Source organism: Taudactylus pleione, unplaced genomic scaffold, assembly GCF_031769625.1.
Source record: "Taudactylus pleione unplaced genomic scaffold, aTauple2 ptg000188l, whole genome shotgun sequence".
Lineage (NCBI taxonomy): Eukaryota > Metazoa > Chordata > Amphibia > Anura > Myobatrachidae > Taudactylus > Taudactylus pleione.
This window is the reverse complement of record NW_028284590.1, coordinates 3,282,837-3,310,528: the sequence shown is the minus strand read 5'-3', so window position 1 is coordinate 3,310,528 and position 27,692 is coordinate 3,282,837. Positions and strand designations below refer to the sequence as shown.

The window sequence follows — 27,692 nt, the reverse complement described above, 5'->3', positions numbered from 1 at the left end:
TCTGTTTCTGTTCTGCAGTGATTTTGGAAGCTATACTGATTTATGTTCTGTAAGTCAGTGTGCTCCTGATTTTACTCCGTTCCGAACGGTATGAGAGTACGGACCAGTCTTGCTGGAGAAACTGAAGGAGAAGCCATCGCTGCATCACGTGCCTACACTGTCATTTGCTCTTATTTTGCATAGTTCTCCAGGTTATAGGTGAGGACAATGTAAAAAAAATGAAGGCTGCAAGTGTACTTCAGTGTCCAGTCTTCAACCTGGGCAATGCCGGGTATCCCACCTAGTATCTTATGTTAAAAAAAAAAAATCACTAGATGCTCTTTAGCCTTATTTTGGAAGCGGTCCTCTCCCCCACACCAAACTTTGGTTTATTGCAAGTATGGAGAAGATCACTTCCATCCTTCATGATAGACTTGACACGTTTGATTAGATTTACCTATGCCTCCGGTCTCACCACCGTCTCCTAGGAGTTAGGTTTAAATGTTATGTAGAGGTAAAAAAAAGGTTGGTTTTACAAATTGAACTATCTTAAACTGAAGGTTCGTTAGATACTCTACTTGAGTGTGCACCTATCAGCTGAAATTGAATCATGTTTCTTAAATTGTCTTGCTGGGACGGGTATAGTATGAATACACAACCACCACCTCATCATCCTAAATATAAGTATTAAAATTGGTTGAAGGGAGCCTATAGCATATTTATGTCAATTGAAGGTAAAATCAACTAGGCTGACCTCTGAAAAGGAATCGGAGAAACGTGGATTTTGTAGCGATGTAATTCCTGTTTGCATGTCTCTTGCAGGCACATAGCTGAGCTCATATTTTACATGGAAGAGCTGCGAGCGCACGTCAGGAAGTACGGGCCAGTCATGCAGAGATACTACGTGCAGTATTTGTCCGGCTTTGATGCAGTGGTTCTGAACGAGCTGGTACAGGTACGCAACTCTGAACACTCACCCTTCTCCCCTGGGGAGAAAGCTGTTCTTTATGGATATGTAAAAGCTGTAGTTACAGGGTCACAGCAAGCTTGTTCTTTTATTTCCCGTACCGTGTGCAGCTGTCACAGCACCTTCTCTTCATTTACCTGTTGAAAAGTTTTCGTAAAGGATAAATAATACAGGACATACAGATGTGCTGGGATTGTGGCATACAGAAGAAGGGGTAAATCTATAGTGAACTGGTTCATTCTACTTGGGGATGTGTCTGACGTTCTTCTCAGCCCGTAAACTTAAACAATACTACAGATAAAAAAATAAGAATACTCAGCCAAAACACAGCGCTCACTGTTAGCAGGCAAAATCCATCTGTAGATATTAATATACACAACCTATAATTGTAGTATCCTAAATGGGATAAAGTCACCAAATCTTGTAGCAAGTCGCTGAGGACGATTGGGCTGCCTCGAATGTTCTTATATAAATGTTCTGATGGTTTGGAATACGATAGTTCCTGGTCAATTTTTGCTTCTTCTGTGTTCTCAAGATACATAGAAAAATAAAGAATCAGGGACGAATGTAGGGACAATAAATCCACATACAGGTAGAGAGTAGTTCAGCTGATAGCAATTCCTCTTACAACCACTGATTTCAATAGTGTGAAATAGGAAAGTGCTCCCAAGATGCACAAGAGATGTTATGGGGGGTGGTAGTCAGCATCCCGGCGTGCGGGATGCCGATGGAAAAATACTGGCACCCGAATCCTGAAAGCATTGGGACACCAGCTCCAGTATCCCGTCTGCCGGCTTCCCGACTGTAAGTATCTGGGGTTAGGGGGAGCGTTAGGCACTAAGGGGGAGGGTTAGGTTTAGGTTGCGGGGAGGGGGAGGTTCGGTTTATTTTCGCAGTATGGGGGGTGGTTAGGTTCAGGCACCAGGGAGGGTTAGGAGTAAGGGTTAGTGTACTTACTACACTTACCATTGACTGTAGTGGTACTCCTATTCTTTACATCGGTATGTCTACCTTGGGACCAATTTAAAATAATAAAAAGTGCCCAGGATCAGTATGGGTAAAATATCCTTCGTTTTATTTTGAATCATTTTAAGAAAGCCTTAAAAGAACAATCAGATGTGCAGACGTGAGTAGAAAAGAAAGAAGCTTATAACCTGAAATGAGGCAGAAAGGTTCGGACTGCCACTGCGTAGTTTACAGACTCCACTCCGTTTGCATAAGTGGGTCCACGTTACCTCCGCCACCAATCTATTTATCTCATGTGCTAGGTGACAGTCACTCAGTCTCCACTGCAGCAGTATAGACTTTATTCTGTTTTCCTTTAATACAGATTAGTCAGCGAGTTTGAGTTTCGGAAAAGACCAAGAATTTAGTAGCAGCCAGTGTACGTGCTAAATTTATCATTAATTGGCATTGTATATTGCCCGTACACCTGCCATAAACTGAAAAGGTTTATCGCTGACATTGAATTTAAATGTAAAATACACTTTTCACTTATTTAAACAAAATTAATTAAAATGGAAAAGTTTCTCTTTGTCTAATTCTGAAGTCCTGACATGCTGCACCTATTTAGTATAATCCAGGCCAGATTCAGATAGTTATGCAATGCATTGCTGGCTTTCCTAAAGCTTTTTTTGTTTTTGTTTTGAGCATTTTGATTTTTGTGTTTCATTTAAATATTTGTTGTAATAATGCTTTATAGGCACTAGAGGGAGCTCTAGCGTCATCATAATGTTTCCACAGACCTAATAAACACACTGCTTGATTATTTGTTTTCCCTGTTGGTTATTGAACAAAATACATAAAGTAATAAACAGATTGTGTTCTGATGACAAATGCAGTTTCACTCTGAAGGGTTTACCTCTCACACTGTAACACCTTTACTGTAACAAAGGAGAACCCTGACTCAACTGTTATTTACACTACACATGTAGCTATTGATGATTACTATATAGTTCGACAAGTGTGATCATCTAGTTATGATGGGGAGAATGTAGTTCATTTGTCTTGTCATTCTAGAATCTCTCTGTATGCCCTGAGGATGAATCGATTATCATGTCCTCTTTTGTAAATACGATGACATCTCTGAGCGTAAAACAAGGTAAGACATAAGCCATACACAATATATTAATGGGTTTCTGCCTGACTGGCAAAGTTGACTCAGCTCGAAGTACGAGAGTGGTTTAATAATTAAGGTAATAAGACCTCTCATTGTGTAAACTTATTCAACTTCTACATACAGTACCTTGTAAAAGTATTCATACCCCTTGGCTTTAAACCTTTTTTGTTACATTACAACCTGTCATTTTTTTTATTTAATCTGAATTTTATGTTATGGATCTGCACAAAATAGTCTAAATTGGTGAAGTGAAATGAGAAAAATATATATAAAATAAAAATATTTATAAATAAAATTCTGAAAATTGACATGTGCATATGTAATCACCCCCTTGGCTATGAAGCCCCTCAAAAGTACTGGTGCAACCAATTACCTTCCGAAGTCACATAATTAGTGAAATGAAGTCCACCTGTGTGAAATCTAAGTGTCACATGATCTGTGAGTATAAACCTTTTCTGAAAGGCCTCAGAGGCTGCAACACCACTAAGCAAGAGGCATCTCACCATGAAGACCAAGGAGCTCTCCAAATAAGTCAGGGACAAAGTTTTTGAGAAGTACAATTCTGGGTTAGGTTATTAAAAAAAAAATAATAAAAAAAAAAATACAAATCTTTGATTATCCCCCGGAGCACCATCAAATCCATAATCATCAAATGGAAAGAACATGGTACCACAACAAACCTGGCCGCCCACCAAAACTCACAGACCGGGCAAGGAGGGCATTACTCAGAGAGGCAGCACAGAGACCAAAGGTAACCCTGAAGGAGCTGCAGAGTTCCACAGCAGAGACAGGTGTATCTGTGCATGTGACCACAATAAGCCGTACACTCCATAGAGCTGGGCTTTATGGAAGAGTGGCCTGAAAAAAGCCATTACTTAGTGATAAAAATAAGAAGACCCGATTTGAGTTTGCCAAAAGGCATGTGGGCGACTCCCCAAATATATGGAGGAAGGTGCTCTGGTCAGATGAGACTAAAATTTAACTTTTCGGCCACCAAGGAAAACGCTATGTCTGGCGCAAACCCAACACATCTCATCACCCCAAAAACACCATCCCCACAGGGAAACATGCTGGTGGCAGCATCACACTGTGGGGATGTTTTTCAGCAGCAGGGACTGGTAAACTGATTCAAGTCGAGGGAAAGATGGATGGTGCTAAATACAGGGATATTCTTGAGCAAAACCTGTATCAGTCTGCCTGTGATTTGAAACGGGGGCAGAGGTTCACCTTCCAGCAGGACAATGACCCGAAGCATACTGCTAAAGTAACACTCGAGTGGTTTAAGGGGAAACATTTAAAAGTGTTGTAATAGCCTAGTCAAAGCCCAGATCTCAATCCAATTGAGAATCTGTGGTCAGACTTGAAGATTTCTGTTCACAAGCGGAAACCATCCAACATGAAGAAACTGGAGCAGTTTTGCCTTGAGGAACGGGCAAAAATCCCAGGGGCAAGATGTGGCAAGCTCATAGACTTATCCAAAGCGACTTGCAGCTGTAATGCAGCGAAAGGTGGCTCGACAAAGTACTGACTTTAGGGGTGTGAATAGTTATGCACGCTGAAGTTTTCTGTTATGTTGTCCTAAATGATGTTTGATTGACAATTTAAAAAAAAACACAACTTCACAGTTGTAGACATGTTCTGTGAATGAAATGATGCACACCTTCACACAATCCATTTTAATTCCAGGTTGTGAAGCAACAAAACATGAAAAATGCAAAGGGGGTGGTGAATACTTTTGCAAGGCACTGTAAATGTATAATCAATAGCATGGCCTTGGTACTAAGCCTTTGTTCCAACGGTACACCAAGGCATATATGCCGGCATAGAAGAAATCAGTGAAGCGCCTGAAGCCAGGACAATGACGGCTTGCTGAACTTCACCATTGGTTGCGAATTGCCTTCCACCCAGTTGCTGCTTCAGTGATCCAAAGAGATGGATATCACTCAGTGCCTGGTCAGGGCTGCAGGGAGGATGGTCCGGTACCTCCCAATGGTAGCGCCGTAACGGTTCACACATGCACTTGGCTGAGTGTGGCCTGGCCCAAACCTTTTTCTGTAACATGACTTTATCACCGTACACCTCAACAAGTTGGCAATGAATTTCAGCTGCTGGTGTGCCCTTTAAAAGCAGTAACCTGATCACACTACGCACTTCAACGTTTGACCATGTTTACGCCAGCCCCGCTATCTTACAACTGATGTTGGGAAAGTACGACTGAAATGAGCCGAGAGGGGAAGCAGTGGTCTGCCTGCTATGTTCTGGCAGGAAATTGGAATTAAATATTACACACGTGAGACGTTTTGTTACCTTACGTATTGAGCCACCCTCGTAATTCACGCTTTCATTTGCAACAACCACCTTTTTATTGCCCCCGATGCACTCGGTGTTATATATTATCCACAAATACATACAGATAAAAAATATTAACACCTGTGATTGCCTGTATAGCTAATACTTAATGCAACCCTCGCCTATATGAGAAGTACCTCTAGAAATAAATATAGTTTAGATGGTAAAATGTATACTAGTAGGTGAGTGGCCCAACACAACAAGGCATGTGTGCAGAGGGTTTTCAGGTTTGGAATGAAGGCAGGGGGGAGACTTTCCTCTTCTCTTGCATGAACATGGAAAAGAGAATAGAATAATTGTGGATGAAAAGTGCCTGTGCGGCATATACTCTTACATTTTACCAATTTGTTTTTTATTTATGTGTATAAACGTTGGCGCATTGTTTTTCTTGTCAAAGCTAAAAAATACTTAGCAGTGAAAATAACAGAATACTGTGCTCTATAAAGCAATAACTCTATAAAGCATCCTTTCAGTTCTGAGTAATCGTTACACAGGATAAGCTGTATAGAACCTACAGGTACTGGACGGAACATGGAAACTCCTGTGTAGATGAGACACACCAGGCATATTGAAAGAAAGCTCGTGCACACATAAGTGGCTCATTGGTTGGTGTGTTCTGTAGCCATGTTGTTGGAGCAGTTATTTTGCAGGAGGAGCATTTGTTGGGGGACATTCGGCATGAGTTTGTCACCAAGATAACACAACTTGCTATTGTTTCATGTGCAGCGGTGTCTGGGGAAGTGTTATTATGGAACTAGGAAGAGCAACAGGGCAAACAATCCTTGGTCCAGGATCGTGATGATGTGCAAGACAATGGGGACCGCTGCAACTCAGTTGGCTTCATGTTGTGCAGCATCCTTTCTCGATTGGATGAGGGTGCAGTCATCCTGAAAAACACCCCTCCCGAGTATGTGTGGTCTCCCAGTCATTTTGATGAACATAGCATTGATGTTATCCATTGGTTGTGCCCCCTTCCCAGTCTCCAGATCTGAACCAAACAGAGCATTCATCGGATATCCTGAAACACTCCCTTAAGGCGGCCATACACGGTGGGCACCATGCGACGCGACGGGATCTGGCGCCCGACATATCAGGCAGTCCCCACACATGGTGCAATCGGGTGGCCGACCGCCCGATATCCCGGCTCCCCCCTCCTCCTCCCGCATGACGCTGCATGGGATCGCACATCGCATCCCCTGATAATGCGATGTACGACCCCACGGGTGCGCACTCAGTCTGATATCAGGCCCATACACAGTGCGATATAACAGCCAAATCGTACCAATCAGTCGGATCGGCTGCTTTAACGCACTGTGTATGGGGGCCTTTAGATTGTATTGATGTGATGCGTTGACTAATGGTTCAGCCAGAAAAATGGCGATCTCTATAATGTAAGCTTGTTTACAGCCAGATGTGTATGAACCAGGCACACAATCCAGCATATGCATACATTATTTCCGCAATGGAGAAAGCTGGCCAACAACGTGTCGAAATGTACGTCAAAAATAATTTTTCAACGCCTTAAAGCAACTTTGTGTTATTCTGCTGATTTGTGGATGTGTATTATGGTATATAGCTTTTAAATGAAGTCCATTCAGTTATTTTTGTGTGCATAAAGATTTCAAATTTAAATTGTTTTTTCCCAATTGTTTTTTCAATGTGTTTGTTTTTTTTTCTACTCCCCATGTTTGCAGATTATGTAAACGTGTGTAATTTGTGAAGATGAGTGCTAGTTCCTAGGATGTACATAGTGCATTATAATATATTTTAATATAATCTGTGCTTTTTTTTTTTTCCTTACCTAGTTGAAGATGGAGAGGTGTTTGACTTCAGAGGAATGAGATTGGATTGGTTTAGATTACAGGTATATTTTTTAAAATGTATTCGATCACAAGCAAACCATTCTAGAAGGTTTATTCTTTTTGATTTGATGCCCGGTATTGCAGATGCTTTGCCTATATTGTGATGGTACTGTGTACAGAGAAAACCGATAGATACAAACTATTTTCCTTTTGCTGCTTAAAGTACTTTTTGTTATTTTTTTTTATTTTATTTTATTGATCTGAATACAAAACATTTTTATATAGTTGTTGTGTTTTGAATTGAGATTTGTTTGTTTCATACAATAAATGTCCTGTTTTCAGGAGTAGAAAATTTAAATCGTTTAAAAAATCGTTTAAAAAATCTTTACGTTCAGTGACAAATTTTAAAATCTACAGATTCTCAACATGCTGGTGAATCCTTTTTATTCAGTGTTCTCCCCGCAAGATCAATTGCTGGGAACTATTCTATATCCAGCCAGTAAGTGCAAAATATCTGCAAGAGTCTTTAAAACTGATATCTGTGTACAGCCAGATTACAGTTCCCCCACCCGGCTACTACTTAATGCCACACGGCCGGCAACATTTTCTGGGGAGAACACTGTTATTATATAGTCTGAAAAATAATTTCATGTTCTTCAGGTTTATGCAAAAATACCCACAATAACCCTCTTCTCTGCACCAACAGCAAGTGTAGTATCTGCTTCCTTTGGTACCGATGGATGGAATGAGGATTATGTATTTGGCAATATTCCTCCACCTAGCTGAAAACCCATCTGATATCTTTTTAGTGTTGATGATCTCTTGAAACATATATTTTGTGTATTATAATCTGTAGCTCTTTGTGTATATATAGCAATTGGTATTTTAGGTTTAGTTGTCTTTATATCACAAAAAAATAAATAAAAATTAATAGTTTAGAGGTAATTAATTGGGATGTACAGACCCGTCAAGCTTCGCTGTGTGGGACATTCATCCTAAAAATTAATTTATTTATTTTGTAAATGATAGAATAGTTTATTTGCCTCATGAAGAGCAAACAACATTTATAAGTGAGGATACATTTAAATCTAAAAATAAAAACTCAATTGAAACCCTAGCGATCGATTTTCTATACAAATGTTAATGGTTTCCTGGAAAATTGGACGTTTTTGTTGCATTGCGTTTGTGGAACAGGTTTAGCTTGAGTCTGTGGGACATGTTTACTGTCTAATCTCTAGGTAATGTAGAAGTCAGATTAATGTTTATCTGAAAAAGGGAATTGTTCATCCGTGTTACAAGCCGAATGGCAGGGAACTGTTCCGCGGTGTCTCTATAAATTGCCCTCCTCAGCCGGCACTGAATGATTTGTGGCAGCACGGAGACCACTAGCCCATAAATCGTTTATAAGGTGCCATCTGAATTTCTACTTCTTAATGGATTTTATTTGGCCAGTTTTTTTTCCTCTTCAATTGAGCAGTAAGTTACAATGGGTTTGTTATTTTAGTGGGGTGCGGGGGGGCTTTAATTCAAAATCTTGGCTAAATGTAACCTTTGTTTGTAAGCACTAAAGCTTCATACAGACAACGATATTTTGAACGATTATCGATAACGATATCGTTAATCGTTGAAAAAAATCGTTCACTTTCTCAGTTAAAACGATGAACGATTATCGTTCACGTTTGTAGTTCAGTCACACTGACCAACTCAACGATTTTCAGTAAGGGAATATGCAAAAATCGTTTGTAGTTCAAAAATATCGTTCATGACATTTAGTAAATTAATGATTTTAGTAAACTATTCATTTTTCAAGGAAAAATTAACGAAAATCGTTTACTAAAATCGTTCATTTACTAAATCGTTGTGTGTGTATATGCAGCTTAAGTGTTCACATAGTGAAAATTGCAGTTTTATTTGTGGTCATGTGGAAAGTAATTATGACTGACTGGTACTTTTGCAACTAGTATTAAAAAAAACAAAACAAAAAACAGTAATTTGCATCCCTTTGGTGTTACACTGGGCTGCACCAAACTGGTCAGTGAAATGACGTACTCAGTAACTGTGTTTTGTAGGTAATTTATGCTCTCTCTTCCAATGTACACTTATAAAAGGAAGTCACATAATCTAGCAACTAAGCAATAGTGTAAGTATATTCTTTATAGTACACACTGCACATGGCCGTTTTAGATGCACTTGATCCTTAACTGTGCATAAAAAAGTCCCAGTAGCCATTTAAAGGGGGTGGGGGTATCAGACGGTTAATGGGATGGATGCTATATGCCTTTCTGACAGAGACGGCACCTGTGTATATCTTCTGACGTCATTATATAGCTCTGTTTATGCCGCAGAGCCGTAACTAGACTTTTTGGTGCTCTGTGCCAGAAAGAGCATTGGCGCCCCCTTCATTTTTCAATAATGCACTCAAAAAGGGTCATGGCTTCATGGGAAAGGGCCAGGGAAGAGATGGGAGAGGCCAGGAGATGCTGGGGATGAAATAAGAGGAAGCTACAAGCAAAAATGATAATAAACAGAAATTTGACAGGCCCAAACAGCGCCCTGTGCGATGGCACCGGTCGCACTACCCTAGCTACGGCCCTGGTCTATGGGCATAGGTACAGCCCGTGTAGCCTTCTTATCACGAAGCACCTGCACTGTGTAGACAGTATGTTGGTTTTGTATGAATGCAGAAAAATGCTTAGAGATAACATCGCTGGAATTGGGGGATATCTGGTTTCCCCTATCGACCACTGTTTTCATTAGTTCCAACAGAGCCCTTCCAAGAAAAGCACAAGCCTTGCCAAAGAGAGAATTGCCACATAGTAACCGAGGGACGTTTCCCTCCCACTACCCCCATTCCTCTAAATCTTCTTAAGAAAATATTTTACAGATAATGAAAGTGAATTATGGGCCTCAGTTGTCCCAAGTTAAATTGGAATGAAGAGTCACCTTTTTTCTTTTTTTTTTCTTCATCCACAATGTCGCGCATTGTTTTACAAGTAAGACATTAAAATGATTGTCGGGTTTGGAAGCAGAGACTGGTTGGCCGGAGACTGAACGTAAGAATTGCACTAACATCTGTGCAACAGTAGCTGAATAGCACTTTGTCTTCTCTGACCTGAGAACGCTTTGATGATTGCAGAATGGCTTCCGCCCGTATTATTTTTGGCCTGGAAGCGAGGAGGCTGTGCATCAAAACGCATAATAGTTTCAACAAAAACAAGCCGGCCTTTTCTCAGTCGTCTTTCAAGGAGAGGGGGGAAAAAAAAAAAAATGAAACCACTTTAAAGTCAGGCTATCTGAGCATTTAGTCTTTGTTTTGAGATAATGGCGAAACCTTGCTTCAAAAGATGTGCTGACAAACCCTAGCATCCCACTCTGATTGAGTCATGGAAATCCGCAGAGAGCGTTTTTAACAGATTCATAGCTGCCCAAAATGAAATACAGAGCAACTTAAAGGCGAGGAATTTTCATCAGAAGTGTCTGCCAAATGTCTTTTTAAGCTGCGTTTTTTTGTTTTTTGTTTTTTTTAATAAAAAAGGCCAAATCTAAGCTTTAGCCTTTAAACAATGGCACTTTAATCCTCCAGAATTTAAATCTTAGGGTTTTAGTAGGTTTGGTACAGTACTGTTGGCAGGTGCATTGAAATCTGTAGGGGCCCGAGAAGTGGAAGCAGGTTGGGTTCAAATCTCAGGGTTTTAGTAGGTTTTGTACAGTACTGATAGGTGCTAGGAAAACTGGAGAGCCCGGGCTATAGATGCAGGTTGGGTAGCCCCGGTTGTGGGTTACATGTATAATATTTTTAGATTTTTTTTTTGCCAAAATTGCGTGGGTGTCTATAGCTAATTTCTCATAGATGGGAACCTTCTAAGTTTCATAAATCATTCCTTTATGTTACGTAGACCAGGATATCTCTCTCTATACTGAATAAAGCACATATATGTTTTCTGGTTACATGATGATGTATTAATACAATTATACTTGTGATTTGATCTTTGGCAGTGTCGGAGGTCGATTTAAAATATTTTCTCAACCCACGCCAGGTGATCGCTACCGTGAACATAATCCTCATTAAATGACAAAGTATATAATATTTGGTCTGTCATATTTTATATCATTTTCTCCCATCCTTTTTTGAGGGCCAGCTGTGATTTTTTCACCCTACACGGCTAGGTGGATCCATTAGTTGTAAAAAGGGAAGACCAAAAAAGACTTGCAGTAGGTGTTACAGCATATGTGACCCACATCAAGCTGCTTCTGTGTAAAAGTTTCATGGGAAACACTGAGTTAGAATCACAACAGTCTTGGTGCCCCCAAGGCAGTACTAAGGATGTAAGCGTTTCACTTGCAGATACAGTTGCACACAGGATATAGGCACGCCGCATATCATTTTAATTACAACAACAAGAAGAGCAAATGAAATGTCATAGGATGGTGCACTAGATTAATATATTAAAATATAACTTTTATTAAATAAATAGTAAAATACTGTTATCCTCAGATTATAACACAAAAAAGAAATAGCGAAAATAAGTTAAAAACAGATAGACGGTGTCAAAAAGAATAGAAAACATGTGATTTAAGATGTAGTTCTAAAAAGAACTTCAAAAGCAGCGCTCCTACATAGTCATACAATATTTGGTATTGTTAATGATATTCGTGGTGTATATTCTGTTTAATATATGGATATAGTGTTCCCACACTTCCAAACCCCACCATACAAGAATAATAGTCTCTGCTGTTAGTGTTTACTCAGTGTACAATACTCTGGCAATTAATATATTTCACGTATGTTAGAGAGCTCTGCCCGTCTGACATTATCCCATATGATCATTCATAGGGTTACTGTAGAGAAATCATATTATGTCCCTGACACACATCATTAGTCACATGCACAACCAATGTTAACAACATATTAACATAACAAATGAATGGTAGGCAGCTCCGCATTACCAACGCAGCGTTTCGCTATAGACCTTTATCAAGGTAAAGCTCTATAGCGAAACGCCGCGTTGGTTATGCGCTGCCTACCATTCATTTGTTATGTTAATATGTTATGTTAAATACTGCTGCTAAAATTAATTGTGTATTTACGAAAGTGGACAGATTCCTCACGATAGTGTTAACCAGTTCCACTCTGAGTGGTGCGTTACACTATATGTGAGAGTAATACAGTTAAAACATTGGTGGTGCATGTGACACCAAACAGCTTACTTATCTACATATTGCTCCCAGGAGCACTCTGGCCAGTTAAACACACGAATGAATATATAACAGAGGGATATGAGAGAATTTATCATATGTACTCTATATGACTATGGGCCTGATTCAGAGCCGCTCGTAAGCGGCCTCTCGTTCGCTCCAAGCGATGTTTGCCCAACTGCGCGTGCGTACGGATCGTTATACGCATGCGCGAACCAGTCAGTGCAGTCGAACTTCATGTGCTCGCAAAATAGCGAATGCCTGATAATTTGAGTGACAGGAGGAGGCGTATGTGGGTGGTAACAGGGGAAGGTGCTTGAAAACGGGGAGTGGAGATCAGAACGCAGGCGTGCCTAAAGGTCAAAACGGGCGTTTTATGGGTGTGCATAATTAATACAGGAGCGTCATTGACCACGTCACTGGGTTATTTTATAGTCAGAACTGCTCGCAAGTTTGTGGTAGCAAAAATCAACCACAAGAATAGCGAGCAGTTCATACGCTGGTCGATGTACTCGATTAATCTAATAAATAGCGGACATGACGTAGGATGCGAGCGGCCAGGGGGCATATTTTTCAAAAAAACGACCGCAAGTTTTGTTCGCTCGTTCAGACCTAGAGGCATGAACAGACCGCAAAGAGCGAACGGTTCATTTGAATAGCCACCCCTATTTTCTGGACGAGCGAGCGCTAATTGCGTCCGGCTCTGAATCAGGCCCTATATCCACTTTGATATAAGGATCATCTGTGTATAATATGTATATTAAGAATACCAATAGTACATAAAATATTTAAGTGACTTTAATAGTACAAGTGTCTCCAAAAAACTACTGTGGGGATACCGAATACTATTCAACTGTATAATAACAGATGTGACTAATGATGTGTGTCAGGGACATAATATGATTTCTCTACAGTAACCCTATGAATGATCATATGGGATAATGTCAGACGGACAGAGCTCTCTAACATACGTGAAGTATATTAATTGCCAGAGTATTGTACACTGAGTAAACACTAACAGCAGAGACTATTATACTTGTATGGTGGTGTTTGGAAGTGTGGGAACCATATATCCATATATTAAACAGAATATACACCACGAATATCATTAACAATACCAAATATTGTATGACTATGTAGGAGCGCTGCTTTTGAAGTTCTTTTTAGAACTACATCTTAAATCACATGTTTTCTATTCTTTTTGACACCGTCTATCTGTTTTTAACTTATTTTCGCTATTTCTTTTTTGTGTGTTATAATCTGAGGATAACAGTATTCTACTATTTATTTAATAAAAGTTATATTTTAATATATTAATCTAGTGCACCATCCTATGACATTTAATTTGCTCTTCTTCTTGTTGTTGTAACCTCAATAATGTGTCTATGGTAACACCCCCTTGATAATATTATTCATTAAAAGGGGTTATCTATTGTCTCCATATTTTGGAGACATATATCCTGTGCGACTGGAATACCAGTACATGTCATTTTAATTAGCAGAAGCTGCTCGTGCGTCCTGTTGACATCGCTGTGCCAATAAGACGCATTTGAAGGTAAAAAGTTGCACGAAAAGACGCTCGGCATTACCGAGCCACTTGTAGCACACGGAGGATAGATTGAAACTATGATCTTAAAAACTGTGTTGTTCCCTTACTAGTGTGCACCTTCTGGTAGATTTAAGGTCTGGCTTGTCTGGATATTCATCTGAGTGGAGCAGGTGCTGGCATTTTACCAGTGTCTCTTTTGTAGTTGGCATCAATGTAAAGGAAATTGATATAGCGTATTGCCTCCTGCAATGTCCAAAAGTGATTAGGACGGGATCACGTGCCATGCTGATACCATCTCTAGTTGTTAATCTGGAACACAATATACACATACATGTGTTGATATAGAAGACCTTTTCTTTTCCTAGGCTTATACCAGTGTTTCCAAAGCATCGTTAAGTCTTGCAGATCACCGGGAGCTCGGGAAGATGATGAATACAATAATATTTCATACAAAAATGGTGGATTCCTTAGTTGAAATGCTGGTGGAAACATCTGATCTCTCCATATTTTGGTAAGATTCTATTATTAGAAGTATAAAGGTCCTACATTTCTTGTTACATGGATTCACTAGTGGTCTTCCTAGCTTAATGTCCTGGTCTTCATAAAGTGCAAGAGCTTGTTAATACTTGTGGTGTTGTAGTAGAGCAGGTGCAGGCACTTACTGAGCAGTGAGAATCTTTTCTCTACATTAGCAACTGATGCGGCCATTTTTTCTTGTACTCCCCTCCCTTGTGCTGTCCACTCCATAAGTGGTTTCAGATTGTAAGCTGTTAGGAGCAGGGCCCTCTTGTGCTTCTCCGTTCTCTAATTTCATCTACTTCTTACTCCCCACTAGGGCACCTAACACTTGGTTGCTTATGCTCTGTTGCTTATCTGGGTGTTACGTTCTCAAATGTAGCATTATATATTATCCATGTCCTGGTCCTGTATTGTATTGTACTGTAAGCGACTGGTCAACCTATTTGTTTATGTACTGTGTAAGGCGCTGCAGAACCCTTGTGGCGCCATATAAAAAGTTGCTTGGAGAGGAAAAAGAGGAATTTGTTTTAATGTATGGCGCACATAGGATTGTTTATTGACACATAAAAAGAACAAATCTTTATTAGGTATACGTTAAAAAGGTTGGTGCAAATAGCACCAATTAAGCGAAATATCGATTTAAAAAAGTGATACAAAGTGAAAATGTGATAAGTGTCTTTATATGTTTTTGTTTTTTTAATAAAAATAAATAAATCCCCGCCGTGTGTCTCAATTTGTTAATCTACTATTGTTCTGATATGCAATTAAATTGAGCAATAATATGGTCAAAATATTAGTGGATGGAACTACTAAATGGAGAAAAAGAGGACCTCAGAGAATGCTAATAAACCTACAATGTTCATAGGTTTCAAGAGATATATAAACATACCAGTATGAGAATCTCCTTGAATGAAGGGGGCACTCTTCTACTCAATAGTATCACATGTGGCGCCATTCATTAATGGGAAATCGATATCTCATTAATGAATGGCACCATCAACCATAAGCATACTATTACTACTATAAGGTGATTGTGTATTAATCCAATGGTGGGTTGACATATATATTTTTTGGTGTGAAGTATGGATTCAACGAACCATTATTATAATGATAAAGCATGAGATAGACCAGGTGTATTTGTGATATACAAAGGGCGACTTAAGGACCAGTTATGGTGAACCACATTAATATAAATATTTAAGAGACTATGGGCCAAATGTAATAGGGTGAGAGTTTAGAAAATGTGAGAGTTTAGCAGTAAACTCTCACATTGGTTTAGTTTTATCTTCAAAATGGGAAAACATCTGAATGAGATTTTAAATCGTGAATGTTTTTTAAATCTAAAAAAACATGCAAGTTCGCTCTGTTACTTTGTTTTTGGACTCTATTACATTAGCAAAGTTTAAAAAGTGTCAGAAACTCTCACTCTCACCCTATTACATTTGGCCCTATATATTGAAACTGTATCAATACGTGTGATACTATTGAGTAGAAGAGTGCCCCCTTCATTCAAAGAGATTCTCATACTGGTATGTTTATATATCTCTTGATTCATATGAACATTGCAGGTTTATTAGCATTCTCTGAGGTCTACTTTTTCTCCATTTAGTAGTTCCATCCACTAATATTGTGACCATATTATTGCTCAATTTAATTGCATAACAGAACAATAGTAGATTAACAAATTGAGACACACGGCGGGGATTTATTTATTTTTATTAAAAAAACAAAAACATATAAAGACACTTATCACATTTTCACTTTGTATCACTTTTTTAATCAATATTTCGCTGAATTGGTGCTATTTGCACCAACCTTTTTAATGTATACCTAATAAAGATTTGTTCTTTTTATGTTAATAAACAATCCTGTGTGCGCCATACATTAAGACAAATTCCTCTTTTTCCTCTCCAAGCAACTTAGTAAATATCAACAATTGTCAGATGGCAGCACCCCCAATATGAATACAAATTATATACACTGATTACATGTTGCTATAAAAAAAAAAAAAAAACACATAATGTGTGCAGATGTACTGTCCCTTTGTTCGATCTCTCTGCACCATATAAATAAATGATGATAATAATAATAATGTCATTAACTGTAAAGTGTTTGTTTTGGAACCATTGTTTAATTTATCATTTATGGAGGGTCAATTCAATTAACCGTGAGGGGGATGAGTTGACGTTGCAGCGGCACCTTATCTCTCCCCCTTGCGGCCCAATATCAATGATTTTTGTACGCTGCCCTATGGGGCTGTGAACATAAATCGGGGAGTCCAAGGCTACTACAAATGTGGCATATAGCCACGCTTACTTGCGGGGGGCGCGAGGTAATTAAATCAGCCTCATGATGTTATAGTTAATCATTTTAAAATGATTATGTGCAGAACTATTTAATCACTTTTGATCCTAAATGTTTTAGAGGTATAAAACTTTTTTTTTTTAATCAAAACTGTCCAGCGAAATAGCCTCTTTCCGTAACTAAGGTGCACACATTTCACCAGCGAACTTGGTTCTTAAGTTCTTCCAGTCCTACACCAAATAGAGGGCATTATCCATTGTCCCAACTTTCTTTATAGACCATAAATCCAAAATGCTAGGTTTTTATCCCTGAGACCTCTGAGACAATTGATGTGTTTTTGTAAACCGCCAAATTAGTTTTGTTCAATTTCGCCACTACTTTATTCCCGTCTACTGAACACTTTCTTCAAACTTTGTTACTATGGGACCATAACACCCTGTAGAAACCGGTATGGAATGAAAACAGAGCTGCATGTGATTATCTAAAGAGCAGCTGATTGGATAGAGCCAGACTCTTATACCTGACTATCGTCCATCAATGTTTTCTGTCAGTGACAAAATCCCATTACTTTAGTTAACTTTAGATTGGTCGTGTCTCCACCTCAAAGATAAAAAAAAATCCATAGGCCATTGATGAACACCCTAAGCTGTGATATACCATGAATAATAATTAATTAAAAAATGTGTTTGTTTAATTAAAAAATATATGTTTGGTTAATATAACCATCAGAATCACAGTATAAGAGGAGCATATAAAAAGTGCTGTCCAATGACCAAACAAAATGGAATGAACCCGTATAATGTTGGGAATTATTTGCAAGCCTATGCTTGGAATTGTACAGTAACACTGTCCGGTGACGTCAAAACATACTGGAGTAATAATGGAGTGTACAGTGTTGTAGGAATAGTCACCAAACAAATGAGAGACAGCTGTTAGTGGGTTGGTGCGTAGTCTTTTAATCCATGTGCGCTTCTAACAAATAAGTCCATATCACTTTGGGTGATAAGTGGAAGCCTCAAGGTGGACGGACGTTGTCATAATAGTTACACTGATGTGCCAAAAGTCATAGGATAGCAGTATGTAAAGGTAATGGTAGGTGGCATCACCGTTCTGTGCTGTCTTGGAAATTCCCAGACCTGTATCAGTTGTAATCTGAGTCACTTTGACCACTAGCTAGGCTGCTCATGGCAAGGTGACGTGAGTTACTGGAGTTTGAACGGAGCATGATAGTGAGCGCCCAACGGATGGGACATTCCATTTCCGAAGTTGTGCGTACGTTCAACATTCCTCGATCTACGGTGTCAAGTGTGTACCAGGAATACCTCATGGAAGGCATTACCACCCACCGTGGATAGCGCAGTTGCCAACCATGGGCGTAGTAACAGACAAGTGACACTGGCTCAAATTACATCCACATTTAATTCAGGAGGTACCAGATGCATTTCCAGGAGGTCAGTGCAGCGTTCTTTAGCTTCCATGTGATTTGGGAGCAGAAGTCCCACCAGAGTGCCCCTGTTAACACTACAACACCGGACACCACTCCTCACCTGGGCTTGTGACGTCATTAATTGGACCCTGGAGGACTGGTAACGTGACGTGGTCTTATGAATCACGGTTCCAGTTTCGGGCGGATACTAGGGTTTTGGTGTGGCGCAGACCCCATGAGGCCATGGACCTCAGTTGTCAACAAGGCACCGTGCAGGCTGGGGTTGGTCCCATAATGGTGTGGGATGTGTTTACCTGGCATGGATTGAGTCTGCCTGAACACGTCATTGACCGGTAACCGATACGTTGCACTGCTTGATGACCATTTGCAGCCCTTCATGAACATTATGTTACCCCCACAATGATGGAATATTCCAGCAGGATAATGCACAGTGTAATCGATCCCAAGTTGTCCAGAATTGGTTTGAGGAGCATTCTGGAGAGTTCCGACGAATGGTGTGGCCACCACGGTCGCCCGACATGAACACTGTCGAGCATTTATGGCAAGTGGTGGAGAAGTCCATTTGCACCCGAGAATCCTGCACCTACTAATATCGGGGAGCTGTGCAAAGCTATCGGGATGGCATGTGTCAACATCTTTCCAGAGATCTTCCGTTCACTTGCGGAATAAATGCCATGTTGAGTTGAAGCACTTTCGGGCTAGAGGGGGTCCTACGCAATACTAGACTTCTATCCCATGACTTTTGGAACTTCAGTATATAGTGCACATAGGGCCTGATTCAGCAGTGCACTGCTGATTCTCGATTATTGGGAATCTGCACGTGCGCTGGACCCGTTCTGTGAGTGTACAGAATGGATCCTGCGTAGTCGCATGCAGTCCCTTGAATGCCTCTGACTGATTGACAGACAGAGGCATTTAAGGGGCGAGGGCGGCTCCGTTTTCCGGGAGTGGCCAGCCCAGGATCTGCGTTGACCAACGCAGTGTCCTGGGCTCGCAGGCCAGCCTGCCTGAGTAAGCTGAGGCGCCATCCACCATCGTGACATCAACCACTGATGGTTGCGATGGTGCTCAATGCTTGCGACCTCCGTGGTCGTGGGTTGTCCTACACCTCCTGCTGCATTTGCATAATAGCAAGAATCGCAATTGCAAAGCTGTCTGCCTGCTGAATCAGGCCCATAGTTCACTGAATTGTGAGATTATATATGACAATAGGTGGTTAGAGGTCCAATACCAGGTAGGTAGATCTGTGGCTGCAGCCACAAGGGATTATAGTTCCCAGTAGCGATGGTGGACCTTCCAATAATAGAGATTGACTGCCCACAACAACAATCCGATGTTGCCACTGATAGCCAGTGGTAAGATCAACAGCCTAATGCATTTCATCGCATAAATGCAATTTCCTCAGAGACTGGACTGTTTCCTATTCATTCTCCATTGTTATTGGTATATTCTGTTTGTTACTTGTGTATGTTTCATTGTGGATTTATTGTAGCATAACATTTTTTATTTGTACATTTATTTTCACTATACACTGTTCTTTTTATGCTTTTTGTGGGGAAAGTAGCTGAGTTGAATGTATTAAATGTAAGTTTTGGGTTAGCCAGTTACGTGTCATGGGCACAATACTAAACCCCTAAATCACAGCATAAAAGGATCTGCATCTAAGAGCAGTCAGGACGCTGACCATTCCAGTAATTGTGCTTCTAGACTAATGCAGGACAAAATGTTTTATTTTTCTGTGCATTTATCTTACGATTTGTCACTACGTAACCTATCTTGCTCAATGAAGAAGATACGTTTTGCTACTTATGTGTAATAAGAGGCGTTTCCTTATTTTAGTTTTTACAGTCGAGCATTTGAGAAGATGTTTCAGCAGTGTTTGGAGCTGCCATCCCAGTCAAGATACTCAATCTCATTCCCTCTCATTTGTACCCATTTTATGAGCTGCACGCATGAGCTTTGCCCAGAAGAGGTAATTATCTTCTTTTTTTATCTGTTTTGCTTTGTGTCTGTCTTGTAAGTGGGACCTATCGCCGGAATATTGGGCATGTGTTTTTTAGTTTTTTTAAAAGGTGATTTGTCTTCAGTGTTATGAGAATCAGTTTCTCCCAATCTGTAGAGGGGTCACTTGGTAGGATACCTAAAATTTTATGTAGCAGATTTGGGCACTGTTATCTCCCACATAAGTAACCCATGGACGTGGCAAGGTTTATTGCCAACACCAGCCATAGCCAGATTAAGATCCCATGTGCTGCTTTGGGTCCTCTTCCCATCTTAATTTGTCAAGATAAAACCTAAAAACAGGTATGGGTAATCTTTAGGTCCCTGAATGCCCACTGGACCCCAGACGTGAGCCTAGTTTGCCTAATGGATGGTCCGGCTTTGATTAAAATTTGCTTGTGGGTGGTGTCACATTTTAGAATCGTGGGTATGTCCAGCAGAAAACGTGCCTCGTTATGCTCGTACCCTGGCACATGAGGGCTTCTGGTGTGGGAAGGCTGCATGCAAGGTCCTGATAACTAACCGTTAGGACGCTTTTGTATATAAGCGAATATCTATTCCAGTTTATGTATCGCCACCCTGTTATGCAGATGAAGCACTGTAAAGAGGATTTTAATCACTGCAAATCTCTTCTCCATTGGAGCTTACAGCCTTAGTAGTTGCTCAGTGTGTAGATTTAACAGACATTCTACACCGCTAAGATTTCTTGAAGTGGCAATGCTTTATTATGGGTGTTTTAGCTATTCTAAACATTAAAATGTATGCTTCAGGCTATTCTGATGGTGGATGATGCTCAGGTGCCAGCTATGTTTTTCTTGGAGAACCATTTAAAAATTAGATTTTTACTCAGCATAAAATCTCTTCCTTGGAGTCCATCTGGGGAATGCCATTATTTCTGGGTTATTGTAGTGAGGTGTGGAGTCAGGCGCTAACTAATTAAAACTGGCCCCCACCCCCTATATAACCCCTCCCCTTCGACCAGAACCTCAGTCTATGTTTAACAAAGCCGGTGAAAGACCCACGCAAGAGCTGAGAAACAAGAAACCAACAGGTAACAGGTAAAACATAGAAACCTATAATTTGACGGCAGATAAGAACCACTTGGCCCATCTAGTCTGCCCTATTTTTAAACATATTGTTACCTCAACCCTTATTGATCCTTACTTCTGAAGGATATCCTTATGTCTATCCCATGCATGTTTAAATTGCTCTACTGTCTTAGCCTCTACCACCTCTGATGGGAGGCTATTCCACTTGTCCACTACCCTTTCTGTGAAGTAATTTTTACCTCAAATTTCCCCTGAACCTTCCACCCTCCAGTTTCAGAACATGTCCTCTTGTTCTAATACTTCTTTCTTTGAAGAATGTCTCCTTCCTTTACCTTGATAGAAACATTCAAATATATAAAGGGTTTTATCATGTCCCCCCTTTCCCTTCTCTGCTCCAAACTATACATATTAAGATCATCTTTTAGTCTTTCCTGGTACATTTTGTGGTGTAGACCTTGAACCATTTTAGTTGACCTTCTTTGTACAGTCTCTAATGTATTAATATCCTTCTGGAGATATGGCCTCCAGAACTGAACACTGTATTTGAGAGGATGTACCAATGACCTATACAGTGGTATTATCACTTTTCTACTACTGATTCCTCTCTTTTTTGGCATTAAACTGTAGTTGCCAAATTCTTGACCTTTCCTCTAGTCTACCTAGATTATCAATCATTTGTTTTACCCCTCCTGGTGTGTCTATCCTGTTGCATATCTTTGTGTCATCTGCAAAAAGGCATAGTTTCCCATCAATACCATTTGCAATGTCACAAATAAAGATATTAAAAAGCACTGGTCCAAGTTCAGATCCCTTAGGTACTCCACTGGTAACATTTCCCTCTTGAGACTGCACTGTGTTTACTACAACTCTGTTTCCTATCCTGCAGCCATGATCTTATCCATTCAACTATCTTTGCATCCAATCCCATGCTTTCCAGTTTATTTAACAGTCTGCGATGTGAAAGTGTCAAAAGCCTTACTAAAGTCTAGATAAGCTATATCTATGGCCCCCCCTTTATCTATTTCCTTAGTCACCCAGTCAAACAAGGGAGGGATCCCAGCATCCCCCAGATGGACTCCAAGGAAGAGATTTTACGGTGAGTAAAAATTGAATTTCCTTTTTCATCCATCTGGGGGATGCCATTACTTTTAGGATATACCAAAGCAAGCCAATTAAGGGGGGAGGGGGGAGCGTTGGAACCGACCGCTCGAATTTTCCGCCCAACACTGGTGTCCCTTGCTCCAAATGTATGGAAGTGGTAAAATTTTGTAAAAGTGTGTACGGATGACCAGGTAGCTGTTTTGAACAGCTGCTCAACCGAGGCACCATGCCATACAGCCTATGAAGCCCCGACAGCACGAGTCAAGTGGGCCCGAATTGAGGCCAGAACTGTCCCATTTGAGAACAAATATGCCTGCTGAATGGCAGAACTGACCCATCTCACGATGGATCCTTTTGAAGCTGGCCAGCTTCTTTTTGGTGCATCAATCAAAACCAACAGAGAATCTGTACGCCTTAAAGACGCAGTGCGCTCCAAGTAAATGCGTAACCCACGTACCACATCCAACAGTGCTGATGAAGAAGCTTCACTAGTCACTGAATCCTGGCGAAAAGCTGGAAGGACAATAGCTTGGTTATTGTGGAAAGCCGATACCACCTTCAGAAGAAAGGAAGGCTTAGTGCATAACACTACCCTATCTCCATGAAAAATGAGAAGCGGAGATTTGCAAGAAAGAGCCGCCAACTCAGATACCCTTCTGGATGAGGCAATGGCCAAAAGGAAAACAACCTTCAAAGTGAGATATCACAATTCTACAGATTCCAAAGGCTCAAACAGTGCCTTTTGAAATGCCTCCAAAACAAAATTCAAGTCCCAAGGAGGAACCGGCGGGACGTAAGGAGGCTGTATGTGAGGAACCCCCTGCAAGAAGGTTTGAACTTCAGGAATGGAGGCCAATTTCCTCTGAAACAGGATCGATAAGGACGAAATTTGTCCCTTAAGAGAGGAAAATCTAAGACCCTTAACCAGGACAAGAGACGAGGCACTCTGAACCTTTCAGGTTTGAACTTGTGTTGTTCACATCAAGAAATATATATCTTCCATATCCGATGATAAATCTGGGAAGTGACTTGTTTGTGAGCCTATATCATGGTTTTCAAAACAGATTCTGAAAACCCTTTTGGCCCTCAAGATATTGGATTCAAGAACCATGCCGTCAAAGCCAAGCAAAGCAAATTGGGGTGATGACATGGACCCTAAAGTAACCAATCTGGATGCAGGGGCAGATGATGCTGAACATCTGCCAACATGTTCCGAAGAACTGTGTTTCAATGACTGAGCAGCCAGTCTGGAGCCACCAGAATGACCGGCCGAATCCGCTGAATTACCTTTGGTAACAGTACCAGAGGAGAAAAGATGTATCTCAACTGGAACACCCAAGGTGCTGTCGTGGCATCCACCAGAGATGCCTGAGGATCCCGGGACCGAGAGCCGTACCTTGGAAGTTTCTTGCTGAGACGAGAAGCCATTAGATCTATGTCTGGAGATCCCCATCTGGAAACTATTTCTGCAAACACCTTGTGGTATAATTCCCATTCCACTGGATGCACACTTTGGTGACTTAATAAGTCTGCCTCTCAGTTGTTCACCCCTGGAATGTAAATTGCCGAAATAGCTGGAACCCCATTTTCTGCCCAATGAAGGATGTGAGAAACCTCCCTCATTGCATGCCAGCTGCATGTGCCATCCTGTTTGTTTATATAAGCAACTGCCGTGGCAATGCCAGATTTGGATTCGAACTAGTAGTCTCCTTAGATGGCTTTGAGCCTGAACCAATGCATACCAAATCGCCATTAATTCCAGTATATTGATGGTAAGAGACGGACCAAAGACCCTGTAAGTGCCTGTCTAGAACCACCGCCCTCCAACCTGTTAGGCTGGCATCTTTGGTGACAATGATCCAATTTATTACTGACAATTGGCTACCCCTGTTCAGATTTTGCATCCTGTAGTCACCATAGAAGTGACTGTCAGGTCTGCAGAGATAATCTGAACATCTGCCTCTTTAATCGAAGGTCTGACTTCACCCATCAATGAAACAAATCGTTTTGCAGTGGTTGGGCATGAAATCTGGTGATAGGAATGGCTTTGAATGAAGCCACCATTTTTCCCAGTAGCTGCATAGCCCTGAGGACTGAGAGATGAGACCTCTTTAAAATGGTCATTATCTTGGATTGAAGATCCTGAATATTTGCCTGCAGAAGAAACACTCTGTGACACTGGGTGTCGAAGAGAAGACCCAAAAATACCATCCTCTGAGATTGAATTCATTTTAACCTGGGAAAATTGATGATCCAGCCGAATCTCTGGAGCATGCCTAAGGTAATCTGAAGATGATGTTGCAATATGGCTATTGACAGTGCCTTTAGCAACAAATCGTCCAGATAAGCCAACACATTGACCCCTCCAACTCTGAGTAGGGAGCTCATGTGTGCCATAACCGTTGTAAAGACTCTGGGAGCAGTGGCCAAACCGAATGTCAGAGCCTGGAACTGAAAATGCCAATGTCCCACTGCAAACCGCAGAAGATGTTGATGACCCACCCCTCTATATAGGAATATGGAGGTAGGCATCCTTGATATCTATGGAGGCCAGAAATTCCTCCATCATGGAACAAATGACTGACTTTTATGGACTCCATATTGAATTTCTCAAAATGGAGAGAAGCATTTAACCCCCTGAGATTGAGAATGGGACGAAATGACCCGTCTGGTTTGTCTATCAAGAAAAGACTGGAGTAGAACCCCAGGCCTTGCTGTAGTACCATAACCGGAATAATGTTATCCGGAATTGGAAAGCTCATAAATTGCCTGTATGAGAGCCGCCTTTCTGCAACCATCCACAGGGAAAGGAGTGGAAAAGAATCTTTCTGCAGCAAGACTCTCCAAATCTAAAATGTAACACCTGGTTACTATTTTTACTTATCCAAAAGTCCAGATTGGATTGAATACAAGTTTCCCGGAATTTGAGTAAGCGGCCTCCCACCAAAGAATGGGTCCCCGTCCAGTGACAGTCATGTGGATTGACCTTCTGGTTTAGCAGCAGGGCGACTAGTGCCGGGGACAGCACGTCCCCTGAAGGTTCCTCTCTGGGGACCCCTAGGTGCACCCCAGAAATCCTGAAAACTTCACCTACCTTGAGTCCGAAAGGAATGAAATCTAGGGGATTTTGGTGGTGTTACATGAAGGTAAGGACATTTTCGTCCTGTGACCTGAGAAATAATTTTAGTTAATTCTGGACCAAACAAAGACCCTCCTTCAAAAGACAATGCCTCTAAAGCATGCTTGGACTGTTTGCCTTCCATGTTTTAAGCCATAGTGAACGCCTGATGTAAATGGCCAAGGCCGAAATATGACACTGTACCTGAATAGAATCTATTAAAGCATCATCTATATAGGTTAACGCTTCCAAAATTTGATCAGCTAAAGAACTAGCTTCAGACAAAACCCCTTATTGAAATCCAGTAATCATCTGGTTTATATCACCCAGGCGCTGGCCAGAATTGGTCGCAGCGAGACTCCAGATAAAGTGAATATAGATTTAAGTACAGCCTGATTCTTCCTATCCATAGGATCTTTAGGTGTTAACTGTGTTGTGGGAATAACAGTATTCCTGACAAACCTAGCAATAGAAGCATCCACCATGGGTGTAATTTCTCAGAGCTTTGGTATCCTCTTCCGAAAAGGGATAAAGATACTTAAATTTCTTCGGAATATGACATTTGGAATCTGGTTTTAACCAGGCTTCTTTTAATATTTCCTCAAATTGTGTTGAAATTCTGCAAAAACAGATACATGTTTCTTCTTATGTTTAAAGAAAGAAACTGAACTAGTTACTGGAATAGCTGTTTCCTGTAGATGCAAGGTCTCCCTGACCGCATCTATCAACATAGAAACTCCTGAATCCGAATTGGAGCCACCCCCCCAGTTTGAGTTGTCTTCCCAGTCATAATCCAATTCCCCTTCTTCCTGGGAAGAGGTAGCTGAAGCCTCTTCTCCAGGGAAATCCACCGAGGAATGGCCAGAACGTCTCTTGGCGGCTATGGACCCTGCTGACGTTACCATTTTATATCGGGAAGTTGCCATTTGAGCGACACATCGACCCATATCCTGGGCCCATCTGGGCTCTACCTAGGGATCAGACAAAGTAAGAGCTTGTGCACAGGGTAGTCATATAATTTGCCTGAGAGTGAAGTAATTCACCTATGGCCTCAACCATAGACCTGGCCCAATCCGGCATCACCGACTATTCAGCCGAACCTCCCGGTAATGAATCTCCTCTGTGAACAACCAGCACAAAGCGATCCTGGGTCCGGTACCTTTTGGCAATTATTTTGCTCACATTTTGTACAAGAATAAAAATTGACTGATCCCTGTTTTTTGGAACCCTTGTCTGGCTTATACATACTGAGAGAGAAAGACAGCTGCCTAAATTCCTCTGAAAAATTGTAGCAATGTTTGAATAGAAAAAAAACAAATGATGGGGGTAAATAAGACTCTAATTCACTTATCTGTTAAATGCAAAAAAAACCCGGACTCCTTAAAGTTCATTGCAAAAAAAAAAAAACCAAGACAAACAATCTTTACTATACCCTTGTGTATATATATAATACACCCACGCATCACAATATTCTAAGCCCCATACAGATCACCAGGTTAATACCCAAAAGTACTAATCCCAGTTAAACTGCTTATCTGTTGCTATACAGCCATCCCCCTGTAATCTGCAGTGAGTCTTCTCCAAGCAGAACTCCAGTAGCTCTCAACAACTGTTGAGCTGCTTATACTCAAATACCTGGGGGAGGAGTGGCCGGGCCTGACATTGGCGTCCTGCTTCATCCTAGCCTCCGGTGTTTCCGGAGAGCTCCAATGACACCGCTGCACATCATACTGATGACGTCATCCTAGCCTCCGGTGTTTCCGGAGAGCTCCAATGACACCGCTGCACATCATACTGATGACGTGTCCTGGAGGCGTTCTACAAGAAAGCCGGCAACATGTAGCTGCTCTGTAATCCCAGCCGGCAGTCCTCCAGGAGGAACAGTCGGGGTTTGAAAGCGGCAGGTGCTGTGGAAGCCCGAGGAGGTGTGAGACACGCAGGCCTTACAGCTGCAGCCACGGAAGCAATAACATGCCCGGCCGCTCTCTGCTGAAAAGTGGCGTGCCGGGAGGCAGTAAATACGCCAACAAGGTCTTTTACATACCATGTATAAAGCTTACCTTTTCTTTTGCCAGCAGCCCCCTCAGATGTGTCTGGTATGGAGAGAGACCCAGGGACTATGTAGTTTGGTGACTCTCCCAGGGGCTGTCTTTAGAGTGGTGTTACAGGGTTCACACAAACCTCTATTCTAT

General features: G+C 41.1%; 1 protein-coding gene across 4 annotated transcripts in view; it reads left to right on the top strand.

The window, feature by feature from the left end:
* The window catches only part of NCKAP1 (NCK associated protein 1), a 128,876-nt gene that overhangs the window by 75,225 nt on the left and 25,959 nt on the right, over positions 1–27,692 (top strand). For 2 of the 4 annotated variants that reach the window (XM_088476364.1, XM_088476363.1), the window contains 6 exons: positions 802–934; positions 2,966–3,047; positions 7,220–7,278; positions 14,327–14,472; positions 20,071–20,203; positions 22,312–22,377. In XM_088476364.1, coding sequence (XP_088332490.1) covers positions 802–934; positions 2,966–3,047; positions 7,220–7,278; positions 14,327–14,472; positions 20,071–20,203; positions 22,312–22,377 — 619 coding nt within the window. The remainder of the gene's footprint in view (positions 1–801; positions 935–2,965; positions 3,048–7,219; positions 7,279–14,326; positions 14,473–20,070; positions 20,204–22,311; positions 22,378–27,692) is intronic. The other 2 variants (XM_088476366.1, XM_088476367.1) reach the window with 1 other exon arrangement.